This window comes from Meleagris gallopavo, chromosome Z (assembly GCF_905368555.1).
Source record: "Meleagris gallopavo chromosome Z, MGAL_WU_HG_1.1, whole genome shotgun sequence".
In the NCBI taxonomy this organism is placed as follows: domain Eukaryota; kingdom Metazoa; phylum Chordata; class Aves; order Galliformes; family Phasianidae; genus Meleagris; species Meleagris gallopavo.
In genome coordinates, this window is record NC_139435.1 from 26,913,766 (window position 1) to 26,934,569 (window position 20,804).

Here is a 20,804-nt window from a genome sequence, read left to right on the forward strand (position 1 = left end):
GTGAAACTAAAAAAATCGGTAATGGGAAAGTATTGTTGATATTTAAGTTAGTAAGTATATTACTAACTGCATTCACTGGGAGGACACACTCGTTGCTCACTTCTGTTGCTCTAAATATGTGCAGTCTTATTTAAAACCACAAGTACAAATAATTTTCTTTCTCAAAACCAATGGTATCACAATTCAAAATAGTTGAGTATACAGAAACGGAACCAATTCAGGTATGTTTGTAACAAGAAAACAAATTTATTGATTTTAAAAGACAAGACACAATTTTGTTTTGAAAAACACAAAAAGCTAGCCTGAGTTCAAGTCTGAAATATTCAGAAAAATCCTACTGTCTTTAGTATGTTCCAGTCATTTTTTTAAACAACACACTAAAAGTTAATATATATTTTTATAATTATAAAAGTTCCCCAGTTATTGTACAGTACACAATACAAATTGCCCACAAACTATTATTTAGCTCCTGCCAGTTTTGAGAGGACATGATATACTAAAAGATTTAGCATTTCTCACAAAAATCACATCAGGAAATACGTATTTACAAAATCAAATACATTATACAAAAAAACCATCACGTTATTCTGTAAAGATGTCTTCTTTAAATAATTAAAAAGTATATTCAACTGTAGTCCAAAAACTGGAAAAGAACATTACATTATCTCACACATACAATCTACAAAAAAGTTGCTTACCTCATTTACATAATATATTCAGTCAACTGGAAAATAAACGTTTGAATCTATCCTAGTGTTATGATGTTTCTGTGCTGTGGGACTGAATAACGTAATCTGCCACTTACTAAGTGAAATTTAAATGATGGCACTTGAAAAAATACACTATAAAATAAATGCAACAATGGAAGTTTCCTAGAAGGTAAGAAAGCCCTGAGCGATGACAAAATTACTGATTGGTAGCTCTAGAATTAACCTAATTAAAGTTTACCACCTCAGGCACAATTTTCCAAGTTTTTGAAAGGCACTCAAAGTTTCTTTAACAGCCTCATTGGTTATTAACTGTAAATCCAAATTTTGAGTGAAGATGAGTGGAGATGGGCAACTTGCTTTGGTACAAAGTGATATATTTCTGGCATCCTTTTAATTGCTTAATTGGGTTGCGTTAAGATGGATATAATGTTTCAATGCAAGGCAAACACATTAATATTGTATCAAAGAAAACTTCATTTGGGGAACCCTTTAATATTCTTAAAGCTCCTGGTGACATCAGCGAGTCAAAAAGAACCGAAGTGAGTTCCTGGTAAATACCAATCCATGTGAGGTTGTCTGTCCCTCCAAAACCTAAACTCCTCTAGCAAAGACATTTGTTGTTTCAGAGTAAAATTCATCCAGAACTGAAAACTCTTGTAAGATGTTTGCACCCGAATCAAGAAAGTGCGTAAGGATAGAAAGATCCCGATTTAGATTTAGGTGAGGCTCATTTGATGCTAGTAGTCTTGTTCTGGGCCTTATTTTCTACAGTAAATTTTACCCTTAATGAGAAATCTTCAAGAACAATTCTTACCAAATATTTAACTACTCAGGGCTTCCAATCCCAAAATGTTAATTTGTTTTTTCAAAAGGAAAAGGAAAGAAAAAGTAATAAAACATGATCATTTTCAAACTAAGGCATATTTTACTTCAAACAAACACTAGGCAGTCACTTTGTAAGTGGCTTTTACTATTTCTCAAGTTAAACTGGTAAATTAAACTCAGGTCTACCGGCACATAAAATCACTAGCAGCAATGATCAAGGCATGCAAACTCAGAAGCATTTACATTAAATTATGAATAAAAAAGTTGTTAAATTAAAACCCTTTGAGTATTGCATTTATGATAATTAATTCTGCATGAATTTGCAATAACTGACTAAAAATGTTTACAGCTTACTTGCACTATACTACTGATGTAATTGCATTAAATAACTTAAAATGAGACCTTTTGTTTTTTGCCCTCAGATAGATTTCAGTAAGTACAGCTGCACTTAGTGTTTGTGACTGATTGGTACTGCAAGAAACCAGCAGAAAATTTACAGTACTCTCTCTTAGTTAGGTGGCATTTCTCTCTTTAATGTCGAAGAATCTGTACTTGCTACTACACTCGTTCCCTTGCTCATATAAGCGGTATTTGTAAGAACTAAGGGCTTTATTAACATGTTAAAAGACTGGTGCAGTTTCTAGGTTGCTGTTAAAATTCTCACATTCAATAAGGGCCATCCCTTGCATCCCTGTAGATGAAGCTGTGTAAAATACCTTCATCTTAGCACTAGTTATTATTGCAGTGACTGAATGTTAAAAGGAATATAATTGTGTTCTGGTTTAAGAAAAGATGGCAGAAAACTTCAGTGTCAACATACCAAATATTCTGTAATTTTTTTCTTTTTCACTAAGCCTTTAATTTCTAATGATTCTCTTTTATGGTATTGGAGTATTCCAATGCTAACCTACCTAAGGAGATTTTCAAAAAAGGATAAGTGTTTTTTTCTAAACCTTCATCTTTTAAAGGCATCATATTAGACAACTTAATGTCCATAGAAACACATTTGATTTTCTTCATGTATTTCTGCATTTCTGAAAACAAGGGAGACGAAGAACTATTTTCCATTAGACAGTACACATCAGTGGCAGTGAATATTTGGCTAAATCTATGGAACCTACCACAAAACCATTCCTGTATAGTATGCAAGTATTTACTTTAGAATTATATAAAAAAGTAATAATAATCTACAATGCTATCAATCAGCTATTTGGAAGTGTATGATAAATGGACTGATCAAATGATCTAAAATGCTTTATTCTCATCATATGTCTTACAATGCTCAAAGGGTTAATGCAAGGCATTACATTAAATTAATTTTCTAATACTAGAAATAAGCACTGTGTGTTTATGCTCCTATTCCAGTTTTTTTTTTTTGTTGTTTGTTTGTTTCTCTTAAATCACCAAACAAATTAGCAGAGATACTACAATTCCAGTTACCGATTTTAAACCATATACACAGAGGATGTCCTGTTAGAGAGACAAGGGCCCAATTTTCAGAAATTCGTGCTGTTCTCTCAAATGAATGTTTTAAACTCTAAAAATACTCTTGTAGGTCATACTTACATCATTGATAAATCTATTTTTCCTTCCCTAGTTTTATAGCTAAAATGATTACTTTCATTTTGTAAAACCATTCTGAACTGAATCCAGTGCGACTCTAAATCTAAAAGATTTTCTAAACAGTGCAGATATCAATTAGTGATATTCAGAAAGATATCATGTCTCTTAGGAAAAAAAGGAAAGGTGAAAAAAGAGGTTTTAGATATTTTAAAATACCTCGCTTTAAATTAAATTTGTATATATGCCTATACATTCCTGAATGACAGTACACCAGAACATTACCTATTTTCTTATTTATGAACTAAAGGCTGTAATTCTGTAAGTCATTATTTTATGGGTAAATAATTTAAAATCTATTTTCCAGCTTTCTAGGGAAGTCTTTTTAAAAGAAGGTGCTTATAGCATGCTACAGTACATGAGTAAAACACAAAAATAATAACTGAAACCAGAAAAGACAAAACAAAAGCTTTAAAACTGATTTACCATGAAAAAAAAAATGGAAATGTACCAGCAAATCATCATAAATACAAAACTTTTGAAAATTGGGCCCTGTGCTTTGAAAAAGTAGTTTAACAATACCCATTCCCCTACACTGTTCACTGTGATATTTGTGCTAACAGGGAAAATGCCTTTAAATAATTATTTTGGATTCCGTTTCACATAAACCACTATCAGCCCTCATAACGTCTACCCTGTGGATAAATGCTAAACCTCTCCAGAGCATTGACAACAGACTTCAGAGCTGGTGTGGCAACCACATGCTGCGCATCATAGAATCTGGACTGAGGTATTCATATCTCTGTAGTTTAATCATTACTAAAACACAACTATTAAAGATAGCAGAAGTGTGCAAAATGTTTCACCTGTGTTTGATTAAAATTTCATTAAATTTAAAAACACAAGACCTCCAAACCTGCAACTATACAAACTAGCTTACAGCAACTTAGTTCTTCTAAAAATCTTGTAAGAAAAGAAGTATGAGGAAAAAATAAAAATGAAATTAAAATTCCAAAAAGTAATCAATTGATAAGCATAGGAATACAGACGCCATTTAATGTTCTCAATCTGGGATAGTTCCAGTTTGTTTTGATAACTCATTGTTTGTAGAAGCTATGAAATACATTCTATCTTTGTATTAATTTTTCTATTTTTTTTTCTTTTTTTTTTCTTTTTTTTTCTTTTTTTTTTTTTTTTTCTTTTTCTTTTTTTTTTTTTTTTTTTTTTGCACTTTGTGAACAGCGAACAACTGGGTGGGAGTGGGAAACAGAATAATTAAAGATACTCAGGTCCCACCTCTTTCAGCAATCTAAATTTACCTATTACAATCATTCTCTTTTCTCAGCAACAACAAATACAACATTAAAATCAATAAGACAGTAAGAAAACATTATAGGGTTTGCCAACACAAAAACTGAATGAAGTACTACAGTATTAAAAAAAAGTTTAAAATGAAAAGAAAAATTGAATTACTTCACTTTATTTTAATTGTAAACATCTTATAATGCACAATGAAGGGGAGCAAATATTTATCACAGCTTAGTTTTAGGATTTTTGGTGAAGGGTACAGCTATGCTGATTTCCAAGGATAAATCAGGACACACTGAGCAATATATGTGAGAGCAAAATGTATAATGAGATTCAGTGCAGTTATGAGTGTAGAAATAATGAATATAAACCTCACTTTCACTTCTTACTGAGGTGAAAGCCATTTACTAACATCAAGTAGGAATTATGCCTACACAGAGTAAGCAGGATGGATTCACCTCCCAACTTTTTAAAACGAACTTAAATTTAATTTTGCACACCAATAATGTTAGGACATTTTAGTTGATATGTAGCTGTATTTGGAGCACATGTAATCTATAGCAACAAACTCCTTTGCTACAAATACACTCTTAATTTTGCTATTCTTCTCCCATTTGGTATATATTACTTTAAAGTCATGTCACAGACACTGTAGGTAAGCCAAAATAAAAGAACCCCTAATTTTCTTACACAGTCATTTGTATAAAGTTGATGTTTTTGTGCTCTCCTTCACTTTTTGGCTTTTTTTTTCTTCTTTTTTTCTTACTCAATGCCCTATATAACGTAGCAAATTCATGTGTCTGCCTAATGAAATTAAGAATAAAAATGGCAAATAATGTATGCTATATAAACTGTCAGTATGAGATCGAGCCATTAAAATGTAAAATCAGGCTGATACCCCACAAAACATACAAATTGAAAACATGCACTGCATTATGTACCTGCTCATTTATTCATTTTTATTTTTTAAAATTAGAAGTAGACATGGGTCTAAAAATATATATAATCATGCTTGGGACTATGGTCAATATATTTTGACATCTGAATGTGGTATTAAAGCTAGTTTTGCCTTCCAGATTCCCAAGCAAATTTTATTTGTAATAAAGTGAAATCCAGCTAGAAACAAGAAAAAATAGGTTTATTGTCATTCTAAGAGGGATATTAAAATCATTTAATAATAAAAAATCATTTTATTATTTTGAAGGCTATGTAACCTGTCCTTACTTCTTAGGGAATTTGAAAATGACAGGCACACCTTGTTGAATTAATTTAAGAGTTAAGAATAACAAAAAGTACTAAGTCTTAGCTTCAGTTCTGTTTAAGGCACCATGTAATAGCCGAGGTACAATGATCCCTGATGTACATTCTTAAATGGCAATGGTCCATCTAGCCACCTATTCAAATTCTACACAACTGGGAATAAGTAAAAGTGAGGTGTGCCAGTTACACTGCCTTACCTAATTTTTTGTAAAAATTTAAATCCACTGTAACAACAAGGAAATATTTTTGTGAAAGGAAAATGATGCAGGTTGCTACATTCCTTGCATTCTATAAATTATCTTTTCTAAGAGCAGCAGATTGAACCACTAATACGAAAAGACCTGGAATAGAAGAAAGTCATCCAAATGGAATATTTTCCTGTATGTCCAGACCAGCTTAAGTAGCATGTACTCTTAAAAATTAACAGTAATAATTAAGTCACTTCTTCTTCAGCTTCAGCTTCTAACAACTACAGTACCACTCAACAGCCAAAAGCACCTGTTCAGTGGCACTACATTTAGTATCAGTAGTCTTCAAAACAGAGGAACTGGTATGCAAATAATACCTGGAACTGTTGATTTTTAATGAACCTTGCATTCTTAACATGATGGTCAGATAATTAGGTACGTTCATTACGTACACATTATCACATTATTACAATTCTGCCATTTAAACTTGCTTCTTTCTCACAGAAAGAAACTAGTATATCTTCTCAACTCTTCAACATTATTACAAAAAATCCCCCTGAATACTCACAATTTTATCAAAATAGTGTCTTCTAGTTGTCCACGGAAAAGCACCTTTTATAACAAACTTGATACATCTGTTGTCAAATAAGTATGCCTCCAGTGTAAATCAAAGAAAATAGTTCTTTTGATATTTCACAGAAGTGCATCTATTTAAAAACCTATGTATATGAAATCATCACCATAACCAATAATGAACATTAGAATATTTTTAAAAAACTATGAAAAAAATTAAATTATTATAAGAGGACAAAAACATTAACACCAAGCTTTGCAAAAATCTTTCTTGCATTTGATTATAAGAAAACTCTTCATATTGAGTGGCCAATGTAAGATGATCCTGTTTACAAGAAAATCTTTTTTAAACAGGTCTGGCAAAATGTTTACACCCATACCACTTAATGACTCCAATAAAATAATGTTCAATACAGCTGAAATTTGACAACAGTCGATTTTCAGACTTTTTTTTTCTGTTTTATTTTTTTTTCCTATTAAACCCAAAGGGCTAATGTAATGATGGGGGAGGGGAGAAGTTTCACATTAGACTGCAGTATATGTATTTCCAGTAGCACTGCACTGTCTGATAGTCTGAGTAGTTGCAACGATGTGCTCATTATGAATTGGGTTCAGGAGGTTCTGCTGTACTCCACTCTCAAGCACTGGCTGCATGCAGCCAACCTGAAATGCTTGGTTTAGCTCTGTTTTCTCTCTCTTTGCTTGAGGCTCTCCATTTTCATCCATTTCTTCATCTATTTCACTTTCAACTTCGCTGCCTTCATCTGCATAAAGGAAAAGAAAAAGATCTAATACACATGCCTTTGTTTTGCAAATATTTGAAATACAAAGATATTGGGATGACTAGCAATCTGATGAAGCACAAACTGAAAACTTAAAACTTTAATGGAAAAAGCTAATGATTATATCAAATAGATTAATAGACTCCCATTGTTTTGATCACACCAGTTACATACTATTGATAAAAGAAGGAAAGCAGTTACCAATCCCAAAAACAATATCTATCAAACAACAATCACTTCATATACCTTTCATCTTTAAGACCTGATAAACCTTTTGAAGAATTGTTACAGATAGGGAAATGAGTAAAAAGAAGTTGTGATGTGACATCAAATTGTACAACCAGTCAGTATAAAATGTATGTCAAAATATGGCATGAAGAGCTCATGAGGAACTCATTTCTTCCTACCATCTTCTCTGGCAAGCTATGTAGCAACTGCATGCAATTCTAACTATGCATTAATTAGTATTATGCAATACTAAATCTTCATTTAGCAGTGATAAAGATACATAAGCGTACTCCTGTCTTTCTTCCCACAGCTATTTGCTTCTCTGTACTACCAGGCACAAATAAACACCAGGCTCAAATGGAAACATTCCCTGTGTTAATGCTAAACATCTTTAAAATAAACTGTTAGAAAACACAGCTATGATATTCTAGTAATTATTATATGCTGCATATCAATGTATCCAAAAAACAAACATATGCATTTTATAGCATGATACAGCTCTAAATTGTACTTATTTTGCTCAGAGACACATTAGTTCTACACTGACTTATACACTGTGAAGATTAAAATGCATACCTTTATCCATATTTCCAGGGGACACAGCATTTAAATCACCAAACTGCAAAATAAACAGTGGAAAAAACTAAGCACAGTCTTATGCAAATAGTATGCAGGATGCCTGTGATGGAGCCGACTGTGCTCCACTGGTTTGAGGCTAGCATGCAAACACATGGCCTGGGCTACAGCCACATCCATCATGCATCAATTCATTTTCCATTCCATCTTGTATTTAGTAAGAGAGTTATCACTAAAGAAATTTTCACAAATTAAAACTGGGAACTATAAACTTATATTATTCTTTTTCAAGATAGCATCATCAGGGCATTTATCAGTTGAAGTGAGCTACTTCTGTGTTGAGTAAGTCAGAAACTGTGACAGATATTTTGAACTATCAATATTTTATCCAAAAGGTCTTTTTAAAATTTCCCAGAGAAGCTAGAAGAAAAATGAAGGTGTGTCTCTAAATGCAGCTATAGCATTGCAGATTTACCTGGAAGGCAGATGAAATGCGCTACTGAGGAAAAGTTTACAAAATGGTAACCAATTTACTTGTATTAAAGAGATATACTTGCAAAAATGTTGTTCATATTATAGGTGCATAACATTCCTTCCTTTCCTTTCCTGAATCCTCTAACTCTCTTAAATAGCAGAAATTAGCAGAGTAGAACGTCCTCAATGAATCCCAAATGAAAGGAAAGTTTTACTTAAATTATACAGTTCTGACAATACATGATACCAGCCTTTTTCAGAAATACAGTAGGACAAAACAGTAACTTAAGGAACACTAATGCAATGAGCACCAATACCATCATTTCATGTCCTCATCCTTAGCCTTATGCTATTTTGGCTTTGTGCATGAAGTGTTCACACAGCTATGCAATAGAACCATACTACAGAACTGATTCAAAAGAAAAATAATCATTTACAAACACAGGGCATTTTTATTTGAATGAATCTGATTCAGTTAACTGCAGCAGTTGTCAGTACTTTTGCTAACACCTGTGTCCAAAGCTGGGAGAAGAGGAAGGCAGGAAAATGAACATGCTAATCTCAGCTCAACACTAGCCTACACTGTCCTGTGACATTTGACAGACTGTGGTCTTAGATTTCCTCTTTTTTATTTCAGTCACAGTCACTGAGTATAGAAAATCATTAACAAGCGTGCATTTAATGAGTATTTGCACCTTCTCTCCTGCACCTGCCACCTCCAAAAGTGTTGTTATTTTTTTCCAGTATTATCTCCACCTTCAGTTTACATCAAACATATAACTATACAACACCTAAAAACTGATGCATAAACATAGGATGTATGTTAAGAAGGTAAGAATGAAATAACTGTATACTTTTGAGTATCTTACTGCATATGTAGGGCAGACTGAGGAAATAGACTATTAAATTACTATTGTAATTTAATTTGTCTAAACCCTCATGCCACATGAGAGGAAATCGTTCACAAATACAGTGAGACATGTCCAATTTCTCTTGAAAGTCTGCTATCTATTTACACTACTTAATGATACTGTTAGCCTGTCTTGAAAGAAGAATGAAACCTGATGTCAAATCAACCTGCAAAATAACTTGCAAGCTATCAGTAACAAACATCGCACAGAGATTCCCAAATGTGAAAATGTAATGAAGTTGTGCCGTAAAACATCTACTGTATTTTCAAATACTTAAATTTTCCATCACTTTGGAAGTACAATTTTTGATGAAAATGTATGCATTCTTCAGCATCTCACTCAAAAGGTTAGATGAATTACTGGAGAAAAGAGTGATGAAGTAAACCTCGCCTTGCAGGTGCCATACTTCTCAGCTGAGGCTCTTTGTGTTTTTTAAGCCTGTAACTTTTGAAATGTATGAAAATAGACTGTGTCACAGATCTCTTAAGTATAACTGTACATGTATGTGAACAATACCATATGGACCAAATAGATATCATCTTTCTGAAATCACTGGGAATAGACAGCTTACTTATGATAATTTTTATACTGCAATTCTAAATATATGTGTAAATACATGTAAATAGATCTATGTAAATGACAGTCTCCTATTTTTTTTCCATATTTTTTTAAAATTTTTACATAAAATACTCTGTTCTCAGAAAAGAAAAAAAAAAAAAAAAAAAAGAGATGAACATTTTTAAAACTGTGCCAAAACTTAGGTACATTAATCTGTGCACAGATCTGAAAAGGAGCAAATTTGTTTGCAAATAACTGGTTGTTAGAATTCAGTGTGATTTTGGAACTCTGACAGTCAATGAAACAAATGTGAAACTGTTAAATGTATTCATAACCCAATCTATTCTTATACTGTAGAACATCCTACAGATTCACATGAAAGTTTATGAAATTTGCAAAGGTATGTACTCAAATTCATCATAAATGTATCAAATCTAGTCTCTTACATACTATCTTACCTCTCCCATAACTGCAATAGGTGTCTCTCCTGTGGCCTGAGCAACACGATGTTCTACTAAGTAAAACATGTATTCATCATAAAGCAAGCGGATCAGATGAAAAGAGCCAAAGCTAGCAGCACTGCGCAAGGTTAGATCTCGAATCACCATTGAGCTATTCAAAAATGGGAAAAAAAAAATCTGTGTTATATGTCATCATCACATTAATACTTATCCATATAGACATTTCAGCTCAAAACCAATACTCTTAAAAACAACATTATCCACAGTGTCTGACTGATGCCACTGACAATTCCACATTATGTTTCTAACTCATGACAAAATTCTACCTGCATTCATATGGCCTTCCAAACAGCAAGAGTATCAGTTAAGTCACTGCCAAGTTGTAAGTGTCCCTGAGTTTGATGTTTACAGTAATCTTCTGGAAAAAAAGCCACCCACATACTTTTGGTAACTTAGTGACTCACAGTTTGATGTTGCTCCTGTCAACTTCACTATAGTGAACAATTCAGCAAGTAACATAACAGTTAAAATGTTTTGTAAGTATTAAATACTACCTGTAAAAAGACCATTTTAACAGAAATTGCCGTGCTGCTTTAGGAAAGCTGGGTCTTCCTTCATATGGTTTCAATGCTTGCATCATAACATTATCAAGCCAGGCAGCCCACTGCTCCAGAGTGCTTTGCTGTTGAAGAGTCATTTTGAAATCTGTTTCTAGCCTCTGAACCATGTTGTCATCACACTGGCACACCCAGGAAGCCTGCTCCTGTTCAAGCAAATAGCGGCCCTTGAATTAACAGTACATAAGCCAAAGCACAGAATGCAATTCATTCTTAAAAGTTAAACAATTCTGTGGCGGAAGAGGACGAAAAAAGGTTATAAAGCAAACTAAAATGTAGTTTTTGTTTTTATGTCTGTCACAATTTTGTTCAAAGAAAGTGGGCAGGGAAAACAACACATAGAATCAGTTGTCATATTCAGAATAAGAAAGAACAATGGAAATGACACAAGTATGTTTTAGTTTTCCACATTTGTTTTCAGAAGATATCTTTTACTTTCTTTGTTGATGATTTTTCTACTGAAATATTTGGGAATTGTCAGTTTTTGTCGAGACTGCTGACATGCCAATAAAAAACACCAGTTAAGTGGGGGTCTAAAATAATAAAAGAACGAACAAGAAAGGAAGTGCAAGGTACCTTCCCGTATGAACAAGACAATTTGAGCTACACCATCTTATAAAAGAAAGTTTTGTACATGAACAAGAATTGCTTTATTTGCTGGCTGTATGTTACACATAAGTACAAAATTAACTGCAAAGAAATGGAGAAACGTGCTTGCATATTACAATGAACAATTTAATCAACATTATCAAGATTAAACGAGTCTAGTGGGACACTTCAAAAACTAAGAGATAACTTGAAGACTCAGTCAAGCCCTGTCCTTAAACTTTAGCTATCATGTGCCAAGTTAACACCTCAGGCAGGCTGTGTCTACACTAACTTATTAGCATAATTAACATTTTGCATCTTTGGTCAAGTACACTACTCACTCCTGTTCTTTCATGTGGGTACCAATGATGTTCCAAGAATAAGTCTGAGGTAAATTAGAAGAGATTTAAAGTTCCTTGGAAGACAGCTGAAGGATTCAGAATCACAGGTAGTGTTTTCTACAGTCCTCCCAGTAATGGGAAGAGCAATGGAAAGAAACAAGTGATCAGTGAATATTAAGATACTTGAATGTGTGCAGGTGTAGGGGGCAACACAGCTGGTAACAGGGCTGGAGGGCATGTCCTATGAGGAGAGACTGAGGACACTAAGGTTGCCCAGCCTGGAGAAGAGGAGGCTGAAAGGACATCAGCGCTCCTGCAGCTTCTTGAGGAGGGAAAGGTACTGGGCTCTGTTCACTGGTCATCAGTGACAGGATGGGAAAAAGCTGCGCCACAAGACACGGTCAAAACATTGGAACGGTCTCCCTGGAGATGTGGCTGATACACTCTGCGTGTCAGTGTTCAAGAGGAATTTGGACAATGCCCTAAAAAATACACTTTAACTTTTCGTTAGCCCTGTAGCAGTCAGGCAGCATGACTTGATCTTCATAGGATCCTTGTAAACAAGCTATTTTAATTCTAATGCTACCATTCATAGTTTACATATTGTTGTATAATCTAACTACATGTATTAAAATATATTTATTAAAAAGTATATAAGAAAAGCATAAAGAATAAAACTGTCACTAGCAAACCGATTTTTATATGTAAAATTATCTCCTCACAAAAACATTGCAACACAGAACTTCCAGTCATCTGGAATATTTCACTTTGTTGGACAAAAGGAAAACAACACTTCAACGAAGGTGTAGAATCATGTGGAAAAGCTTTTTTGAAGGCTAAGTAGAAACCAATTCTAATCTTTATTAATCTAATAACTACTCTGGAAATCTCATATGCTTAAGCATAGATATTTAGATAAAGCATTCTAATGTAATTGTATTTGAATGAATGAAACAGCCTCTACTAAAAACAACATAACACATTTAATTGCTTTAGAGACATTCAGGAGTTGTACTCCTGAGACCGAATTGTGCAGTATCATTTATGATATTAATAAGACATTATTCATGATGTACCCATTCAAAGAATGTATGTGCTCTATGTTTTCAGAGAATTTGGAATAATTTGAGTACTTGAAATAAATAAGTACTTGGAAATAGATAATGGCTCCAAGTTCTTACTTTCCTGAAGTACATTTGAACTGAGTTAGTGTATCTATGAATCATCAAAACTTTATCATGTTTACTTCTTGAAAGAATAATGACAGCTAATGCAAAAATTCAAAACCTTTGGATTTAGAGGAAACAAAATTATTTTTCAAAGCTTGTTACTTAAATCTAAATTTTACCTGAACATTGGCAAAATCAACACGGTTAAGATCATTGAGCATCTGGTTGATTTGAGAAGTGTTTTGAAGAACAGCACGAGCTGCTTGAGCCAGGTGGTTTAGAGATGTGTATCTTCGCAGAGTCTGGGCAAAGGCACTTACAGCGGCAACCTATGAAGAAATTAATTTATTTTAAAATCTTGTACTATCTTATCTTAATCTTAAATCTATTATCTTAAATCTTAATCTATCTGTAGATTAATGCACCTTTGATTGTTTATGTTCATTTTAATATTCTGTATTAACGATCCATAATATGTGAATTACATTTGTGTAACATCAAAACTATTTTCCTTTTAATTTTTTCTTTTTAATTTTTTGACAAAACTGATTTATTTCCTCTTCCATTATTTAACGATATACTAAACATGAAATTTAGCATTGAAGTTAAAATACTACTGCTTTTATATGCTATTGCACACTGGGTTTGTCAATGCAAGAATAAAGCTGAAATAGTTTTGTCTACCTTGGTTTGTATCATCCTCTGTGGAATATTGTTCATGGCATTTGAAAGCCAACCTTCAAGGCTTTTTGCAAAATTGCGAATGGCTTGGGTCAAGGCACCTGCACATTAAAGAAGAAAAAACAATGAAAAGAAAGCAAAGTACCTGTTTTGAAATGTTTTGCATCTTCAGTGCTCTTATGCTTAATATTTAGATCCATCACTTCTACTTACTGGAAGACAAAACAAGCTAGGGTTCAAAATGCCTAAGTCAGATTCAGATTATGCAACAATGGATTTAGTTTTGTTGTAATGAACAGATTGAACTTCCTCACTTAATCTTTCAAGAAGCTGATGACAAACAGTATTGTTTGGGGCATTTCTTATAAAAACATCTGTAACTGCAGTAATTGTTTCCCATACACTGAAAATCTCAATCGCAAACTCTTAGCTTTCCATTTCCTGTAAGTACATATTTTAAACAGCAAATCTCTCTAGAATTTCTATTGCTGGAATACTGCAGTTTCCTCAAATAGACCTGAAGCAGTGTGAATCAATGTCGTGGTGTTGCTTATTTCCACTTTAAAGAACAAAATCCAATAAGGATATAATCAACAAGCAAAATATAAGACTAAATTCCACTGACAGAAAGTATAATTATTCAAACAGCTGCAAAATCTTTTTCTTTTACTATAGCATCCACAGAATTGCTTGGGTGGATGACAAGGATTTTGAGAGGAATTGAAGCTTTTTCAGCAATCGGTAGTATTGTCAAAAAGTAAGTTTTACAAGGGCTACACTAAAAGTAATGCCTTTATTTTATGATGTTGGCCCATGACATCAGAGGCAGACGTTGGTGATATAACAGTAGACGCTGAACTTTCCCGCCAGTGTTCCATTACATGTTGTTGTTGTGTGACAGATGGCAGCAGAGAAGCAATTTGACAAAATGGAGTCTAACACGGAAGTGTGGATGAAGTAAGGGTGTGTCTCTGAATTCCTCCGTGTGCAAAAAATTACACCCATTGACACTCACTAATAATTGATGAACCTTTATGGATACTAAACAGTGGATGTGAGCAATGTGAGGTGGTGAGTGGTACATTGCAGCAGTGGTGACAGTGATGTGAAAGACAAGCCATGTTCCAGTCATGCAGATATTTATAAGTGCAACATGCAGGCTCTTGTTCATCACTAGTGAAAACGCACAGCTAATGGTGGTGCCTATGTTGAAAAACAGTGTCTGGTAGCTCAAAATTTTCTCTACCAAGTAGAGTTACTATGCTCTTCACAGCTGTTGAAGTTTCCATGAAAATAATCAAGAGGCATTACTTTCAGATCAACCTATGTAGTTATTAAAGAAGGAGGAAATGAAATTTTTACACAAGGAACTACACACGGAAAAAAAGAAAATCTTATCTCTTGAGTAGTAAAAATCTTGCTTCCTAATACTCACCACTTGCTCACTGACCTAATAGTGTCCACCCAAACAGTTGGGAAAGGAGACAAAAATAAAAACTGCAGTTTTCTAAAAATGAAGGGAGAATCACTGCAGGTGCAAAAATGAAAAGTAAAAATACCAGAAAAATGCAACTACATTTACTTTCAAATTATTTCAGCTACATGAGAGAAGAAACGGTACAAGTAAAGACTGGGTTCTGTTTATGGGGAAGGATACTTTCTGGTAGACTAAGGCTGACAGAATTTGAGAAATATTCTTTTTACTGCTTGAATTACTGATGAACCCTTTATTTATGAAAACTATTACTAGAAGATCAATTAATTAAAATAAGTACTTCATTCTTTTTCACACTTCTTTGAATTTGTACTATTAATGCATAGAAATCATATTAGTAACCTATATAAATGAGCACAGATTTGGATGCTTAGTTGAACATAATTTGGTCTTACAAAGTATCTCAATAAGGTAAATATTCTACGGTAACAGATGTTTGTTTGTTTAACCTTGAAGTTTTCACATAGAGAACAAGCTCTTTTCATCAGTCCTATCAATTACTCTGCAAACCTCTGATACTTTGTAAATTCTTTCTCTTCTCTTACTAATTATGTTTTCATTTCTTTTATTTCTTACCTACAGAGCAAGAAAATGCAAAGTGGAAAGAATAATAGAAATACTGTATGAATTATATTTAGTAACCTAAAGAAAGTATTACTGTTATCACTTCTAATTCACTTACTATTCTTTTTCACCGAATTATTTATTATGAAATTACTTTCACCACTGCAAAGTTAATCTCCCTTAAAAATAAATATGGAAATACAGCTCAGTTACATCTTTTACAAAGTCTTTACCTAGGAAGAAAGTGGAGGAAGAAGAAGGAATTCTAAGTTTTGAAGAAACATTCCTTCTTTATATAGTATATATAAACAGACATCAGTGTTGTATGGTGAATTTCTAATGAATTTTTCAGATACCTTATTAGATATAGAATTTTTCTTATACTAAATCTTTCTGCATGCATACAGCCATTGCCAAAAACTTATGGAAATCAATGCCTTCTTCATGTTATCAAGAAAGAACAACAGAACAAAAACTTTTCAAAGAATTACACAATGAGTTTACTTGAAAGTAAAGGGCTTGAATTAGTCAAATGTTACTAGACATACACAAAATAATTTTGCAATCAGAATTACTGACAAAAAGTTTGATTTGGATAAGAACCTAACAATCCAAAGTCTGAATCTCAGCTGAAAGCTCTCTAACATACAAATCTCAAAAGCAAACAAACAAACAAAAGAAGAATTTTTCTGCAAAGCTTTACAGTCCCTCCAGTACTTTCAGGTTCCTTGAATTTGTGTAATACAATGTGAAAATACACTGAACATAAATTCTTCTCCTAGGACAGAAACTTCCAGGCAACTTTGTTTCTGCCCATTCTGTTACAGGTGGAGGTTCAAAGAGTCTACCGTGCAGAAAAAAACGATCCATTGCCAGTACAACATAGAACTCAAGTCTATCGCCAAGGATATTAGACAGTAACTCAGTTTATTCCTTATTCAGACAGCATTCTATTTTTCTTAAGAAAAGGAATTTGAATATTTTAAGGCATTTTTCATTCACTTTGTGTGTATTGAACATTTCAGCTAACAAATTTAACACAGAGAATAAAGCTAAATCAACAATATTTTCCTCAGTTATCTTCTCTACTCCAGTAATATCTATCACACAAGTGAATAGCACAGAAATTTTTCTTGAATAAAAACACAAAAAATCTAGAAAAAATGTAACTTAGAAAATCATGTTTACTTAATCACTAAGCTTTGTTTTCCCTATTTTCAGCAGCTGCTGTTGTTACCTTTCCATGTACTCAGAAAAAAGTAATGAATTTACTTTTGATAAAGCATTTAAAGTCCTTTTCTCTAAACTTTCTCGAACTTTCCTATAAGCTAGTATTTTCCCACAGAAAATAATCAATTTATATACTTTGCCCTGCTCCATTCTTGTCATAGTCAATCATTATGTACAATCTCTAAGTTTTCTCGTGGCCTCTTGCAATGGTTGGAGATATTCTAATTCAAAAGTAGGAGTTAAAATACTAATCATACTTTAAATAGTAAAGAGAGAATTTTTATGTACCATCGTTACAGGAAAGCAGCTGGTCCTGAAGATAAAACCAAGAAAATACATAAGTTGGTCTGAAAGTAATGCCTCCTATTTATTTCCATGGAAAATACATACAAAAAGCATGGTAACACTGATAGAGCAAATTCCCAGCTACAAAATTCTATTTGTCAGCACTGTCACTACCATTAGTTGTGCATTTTCAACAACGATGAACAAGAGCCTGCATGATGCGCTCATATATATCTGCACCAGCAGAAATGACCCACTGTTGCTGCCACTATTCGTGAAATATACCTCACTACATGCTCACATCCACAGTTTGGTATCCATAAAGGTTCAACAAGCATCAGTGAATACCAATGGGGGCCATTTTTTCACACGAAGGAATTCAGAGATACATCTTTGCTTCATCCACGCTTCCATATCAGATGTCATTCTGTCAGACTGCCCCTCTGCTGCCATCTGTGGCATGGCAACAACATGTAATGGAATACTGGTGGGAGCATTCAACCTCTACTGAGCAACACCTGCCTCTAACATCGTGAGCCAAGACAATAAAATAGGAGACATTACTTTCAGATCAGCTGTAAAATATTACATGACTTCAACTCTGTGATTGCTTTCTGAGCAAAAAATCACTGGAATGTCACAAAATAAAGGCAGAAATCTGTTGGGAAGTATTTGTCCTGGGAATAGAAGAGCGCTGTGTATCAATAAACCTGATGTGCAGTCCCAAAACAGATACTTTCAAAGAATGTAAGTAACAATTTTTAAAAGATGAGTGCTAATTCTCGCAAGAAAAAAAAGAAAAATATAGCTTGAAGGGGACCTAATATCTGTCGTTACTAACATGAGATAATTGCAACCTATTTTCTTGACATCTTTTATTGGTAATGCCCAATGCATCTGACAGAAAAGACAAGATGCCATAAACTAAAGAGATACCCTATAAAAACTTGCACTTAGGTTATGCAAGAGAAGAAAGTGAAAAGCAGGTTTGATAAAAAAGCCTTATAGAGTTATAAACATTTAAACGTTTAAATGGCTATTTCACCTTTTTAGGCAGAAAACATTGTGCTGTTGGAAGTGAAAAATTTAATTCAATATATTAAATGTTATAAACAGATTTATGAGTTTTTAAATTGTTGCTTATTTTTTAGAGATAGATTACACTCTAAAGGAATATCCCATTGACTTATATTTTCATTAGATAGAAAAGTAAAACATGAAATACAAACAAACGCAAAATAATTTACAAAAGTTATGGTTGTCAATAATTGCACGTATATGAGGAAGTATTTTTCCTTTATTCTGCTGAATAGATGAAAAGGTAAACTATGTCTATCTCTGCCAGGACCTTACTCTTTCCTTAAACCCCATCTACCTTTTTAATGGCTGATCTTCAGATTTTACAAACTTCCAGTTTCAATTTTTTCTATCATACATAGTTTACTGAAACCTAATTTTGTTTCATTGACAAGCAAAAAGTCAGTAAAACTTCTCTAAAAGGCAGTACCTCTGAATATTCTCATGAATTGCTTATCACTGCTGGAGTTACTATACAGATCGTCTGTTTGCAGTAGGAAAAAAATAGCTTTGTCAGCTGCAAAGCTACTTCAGGCCTTAGCTTTTTAAAATACATGAATTTTATTTTTTTGCTTCATGGAAAGGATATAATACTTAAGCATTAGAAGAATTATACTTTATTACTAAAACTATTTCATTTCAATAAATGTTAGACAATAGATGTTTTATAAAGGAGCTAACTTTCTTTAGATAAATTGATTTTCTGCCAAGAACAGCCATATACATACATTCCTAGAGCAATTATGGATTCTAGTAAAATTAACATTCAATAGAAAGACATATTCATGATAATGGTTGAATGGACAGACAGTTAATGATTCTTTCTTGTAGGATATGTGAAGAAGAAACAGTAGATCAGAATATTAGATCTAAAAAATTCAGAATTAATTCTTAATTGCCGTAACAGCCTTTAAAGTTGATTCTTTTTAATGAGGAACAAGAGCCGAAATGTCCAAAAATGAAAGCACAAGGCTCAGAAACATTTTTTCTGGACTGGTTAAATATTAATTTGTAATGTTGATAAACTAAAAATGACTTCATTTAATGGAAATACTCACTGACATTAGCTTACATTGGTTCAGGGGTCACAGTGCCTCTTAAGAACTTTTCATGCAAAACTTGATCTTGAAAATTAGATCTTTCAACTGCACTAAGATCCTAAGATATTTTAAAATATAAGGCATATATACATTGACTCTCAGGACAACTTTCTACCCAAAAGACTTAGGGATAAATGATACACAATAGTTGTCTAACCTTAAAAATAATACCTAAAACTTCCCCATGTGCCATAAGACCACACACATATGAAAAAAAAAAAAAAAATACAAAACATTTAGTTCAACTTACTAGGAATAGGTCTAAGGACGTCAGGAATGAGAATCTCCACCAAAGCCTGGTACATCACGTGATCACAGTTACACATCCATTTCAGAATAGATTCATTTTTGCACAGAGTAATCAGTTTTGCTTTTGGAAGTCGACTTTCTATTTCACTCAGATTGCTGGAATGAACAAATGCAGCAAATGAACAAATGAAAATGCATTTATAATAGATAAAAAACAGCAATTGGTGTTAAAATTCATTATTTAATAAATAAGTTACAGATATCTCAACTACAGCCAACAGAACTTCTTTTCACTTTGTGTCACCTGAAACTGGATTAGAATGCTTGCACAGATCTGGTATAGCCCATGAATTATATAGAGGTATGAATCTTGCAGGCTTAAAAGAAATGGATAGGATACTGTGAGAACACCTTCATGATAGCTATCTAATAAAAAAAAAAAAAAAAGAATTTTTTCAAGACTGCGATTTGCCATATAAGCTGTGTATATTAACATGCCAGACAATATCAATTTATTTTTAAAATGTACGATAACAAGAAAAGATTTTTACTCTGATAGTAAAACCAGTAACTTTTGTGCTGTTGTTTGACATTTCTATTGTGTTATTATAACAAGCAGTCAACAAAGACAATACATTTACTGACCTAGGTTCATTAACAGTAGTACCATCAGGTGGAGTAGAGGGAGAATAGCGCCAGAAAGTTTGCCACAACTTTTCTATCAGGCTGAATTGAAGATTCACTACCACATCCAGAATTGCCTGAGAAAATAAAATGCAAATACAGATTGTCTTTTACCTAGCTTCCCTCTAGGCCCAACTCCAAATAGAGAAATGGCTTTTTTTTTTTATATAGTGGAATAAGGGCAAACTTTTCATTTCTGAAATGATAAATACTATTTTTACATTAGTAAAATTGTATGTATAGTAAGTATGTATGGCAAGTATTGATAGTAAAATCGATGTATTATCCAGCAGCATAAGATGCTTTGCAC

General features: G+C 33.2%; 1 protein-coding gene across 5 annotated transcripts in view; it reads right to left on the reverse strand.

Moving 5' to 3' along the window:
• Positions 1–224: 224 nt before the first annotated feature.
• The window catches only part of RFX3 (regulatory factor X3), a 125,454-nt gene continuing 104,874 nt past the window's right edge, over positions 225–20,804 (reverse strand). For all 5 annotated transcript variants that reach the window (XM_085214341.1, XM_085214339.1, XM_085214343.1 and 2 more), the window contains 8 exons: positions 20,456–20,571; positions 19,812–19,966; positions 13,814–13,911; positions 13,309–13,458; positions 10,969–11,177; positions 10,412–10,565; positions 8,011–8,053; positions 225–7,188 (listed from right to left, as the gene is read on the reverse strand). In XM_085214341.1, the coding sequence (XP_085070467.1) occupies positions 6,950–7,188; positions 8,011–8,053; positions 10,412–10,565; positions 10,969–11,177; positions 13,309–13,458; positions 13,814–13,911; positions 19,812–19,966; positions 20,456–20,571 (1,164 nt within the window). In that variant the 3' untranslated portion in view covers positions 225–6,949. The remainder of the gene's footprint in view (positions 7,189–8,010; positions 8,054–10,411; positions 10,566–10,968; positions 11,178–13,308; positions 13,459–13,813; positions 13,912–19,811; positions 19,967–20,455; positions 20,572–20,804) is intronic.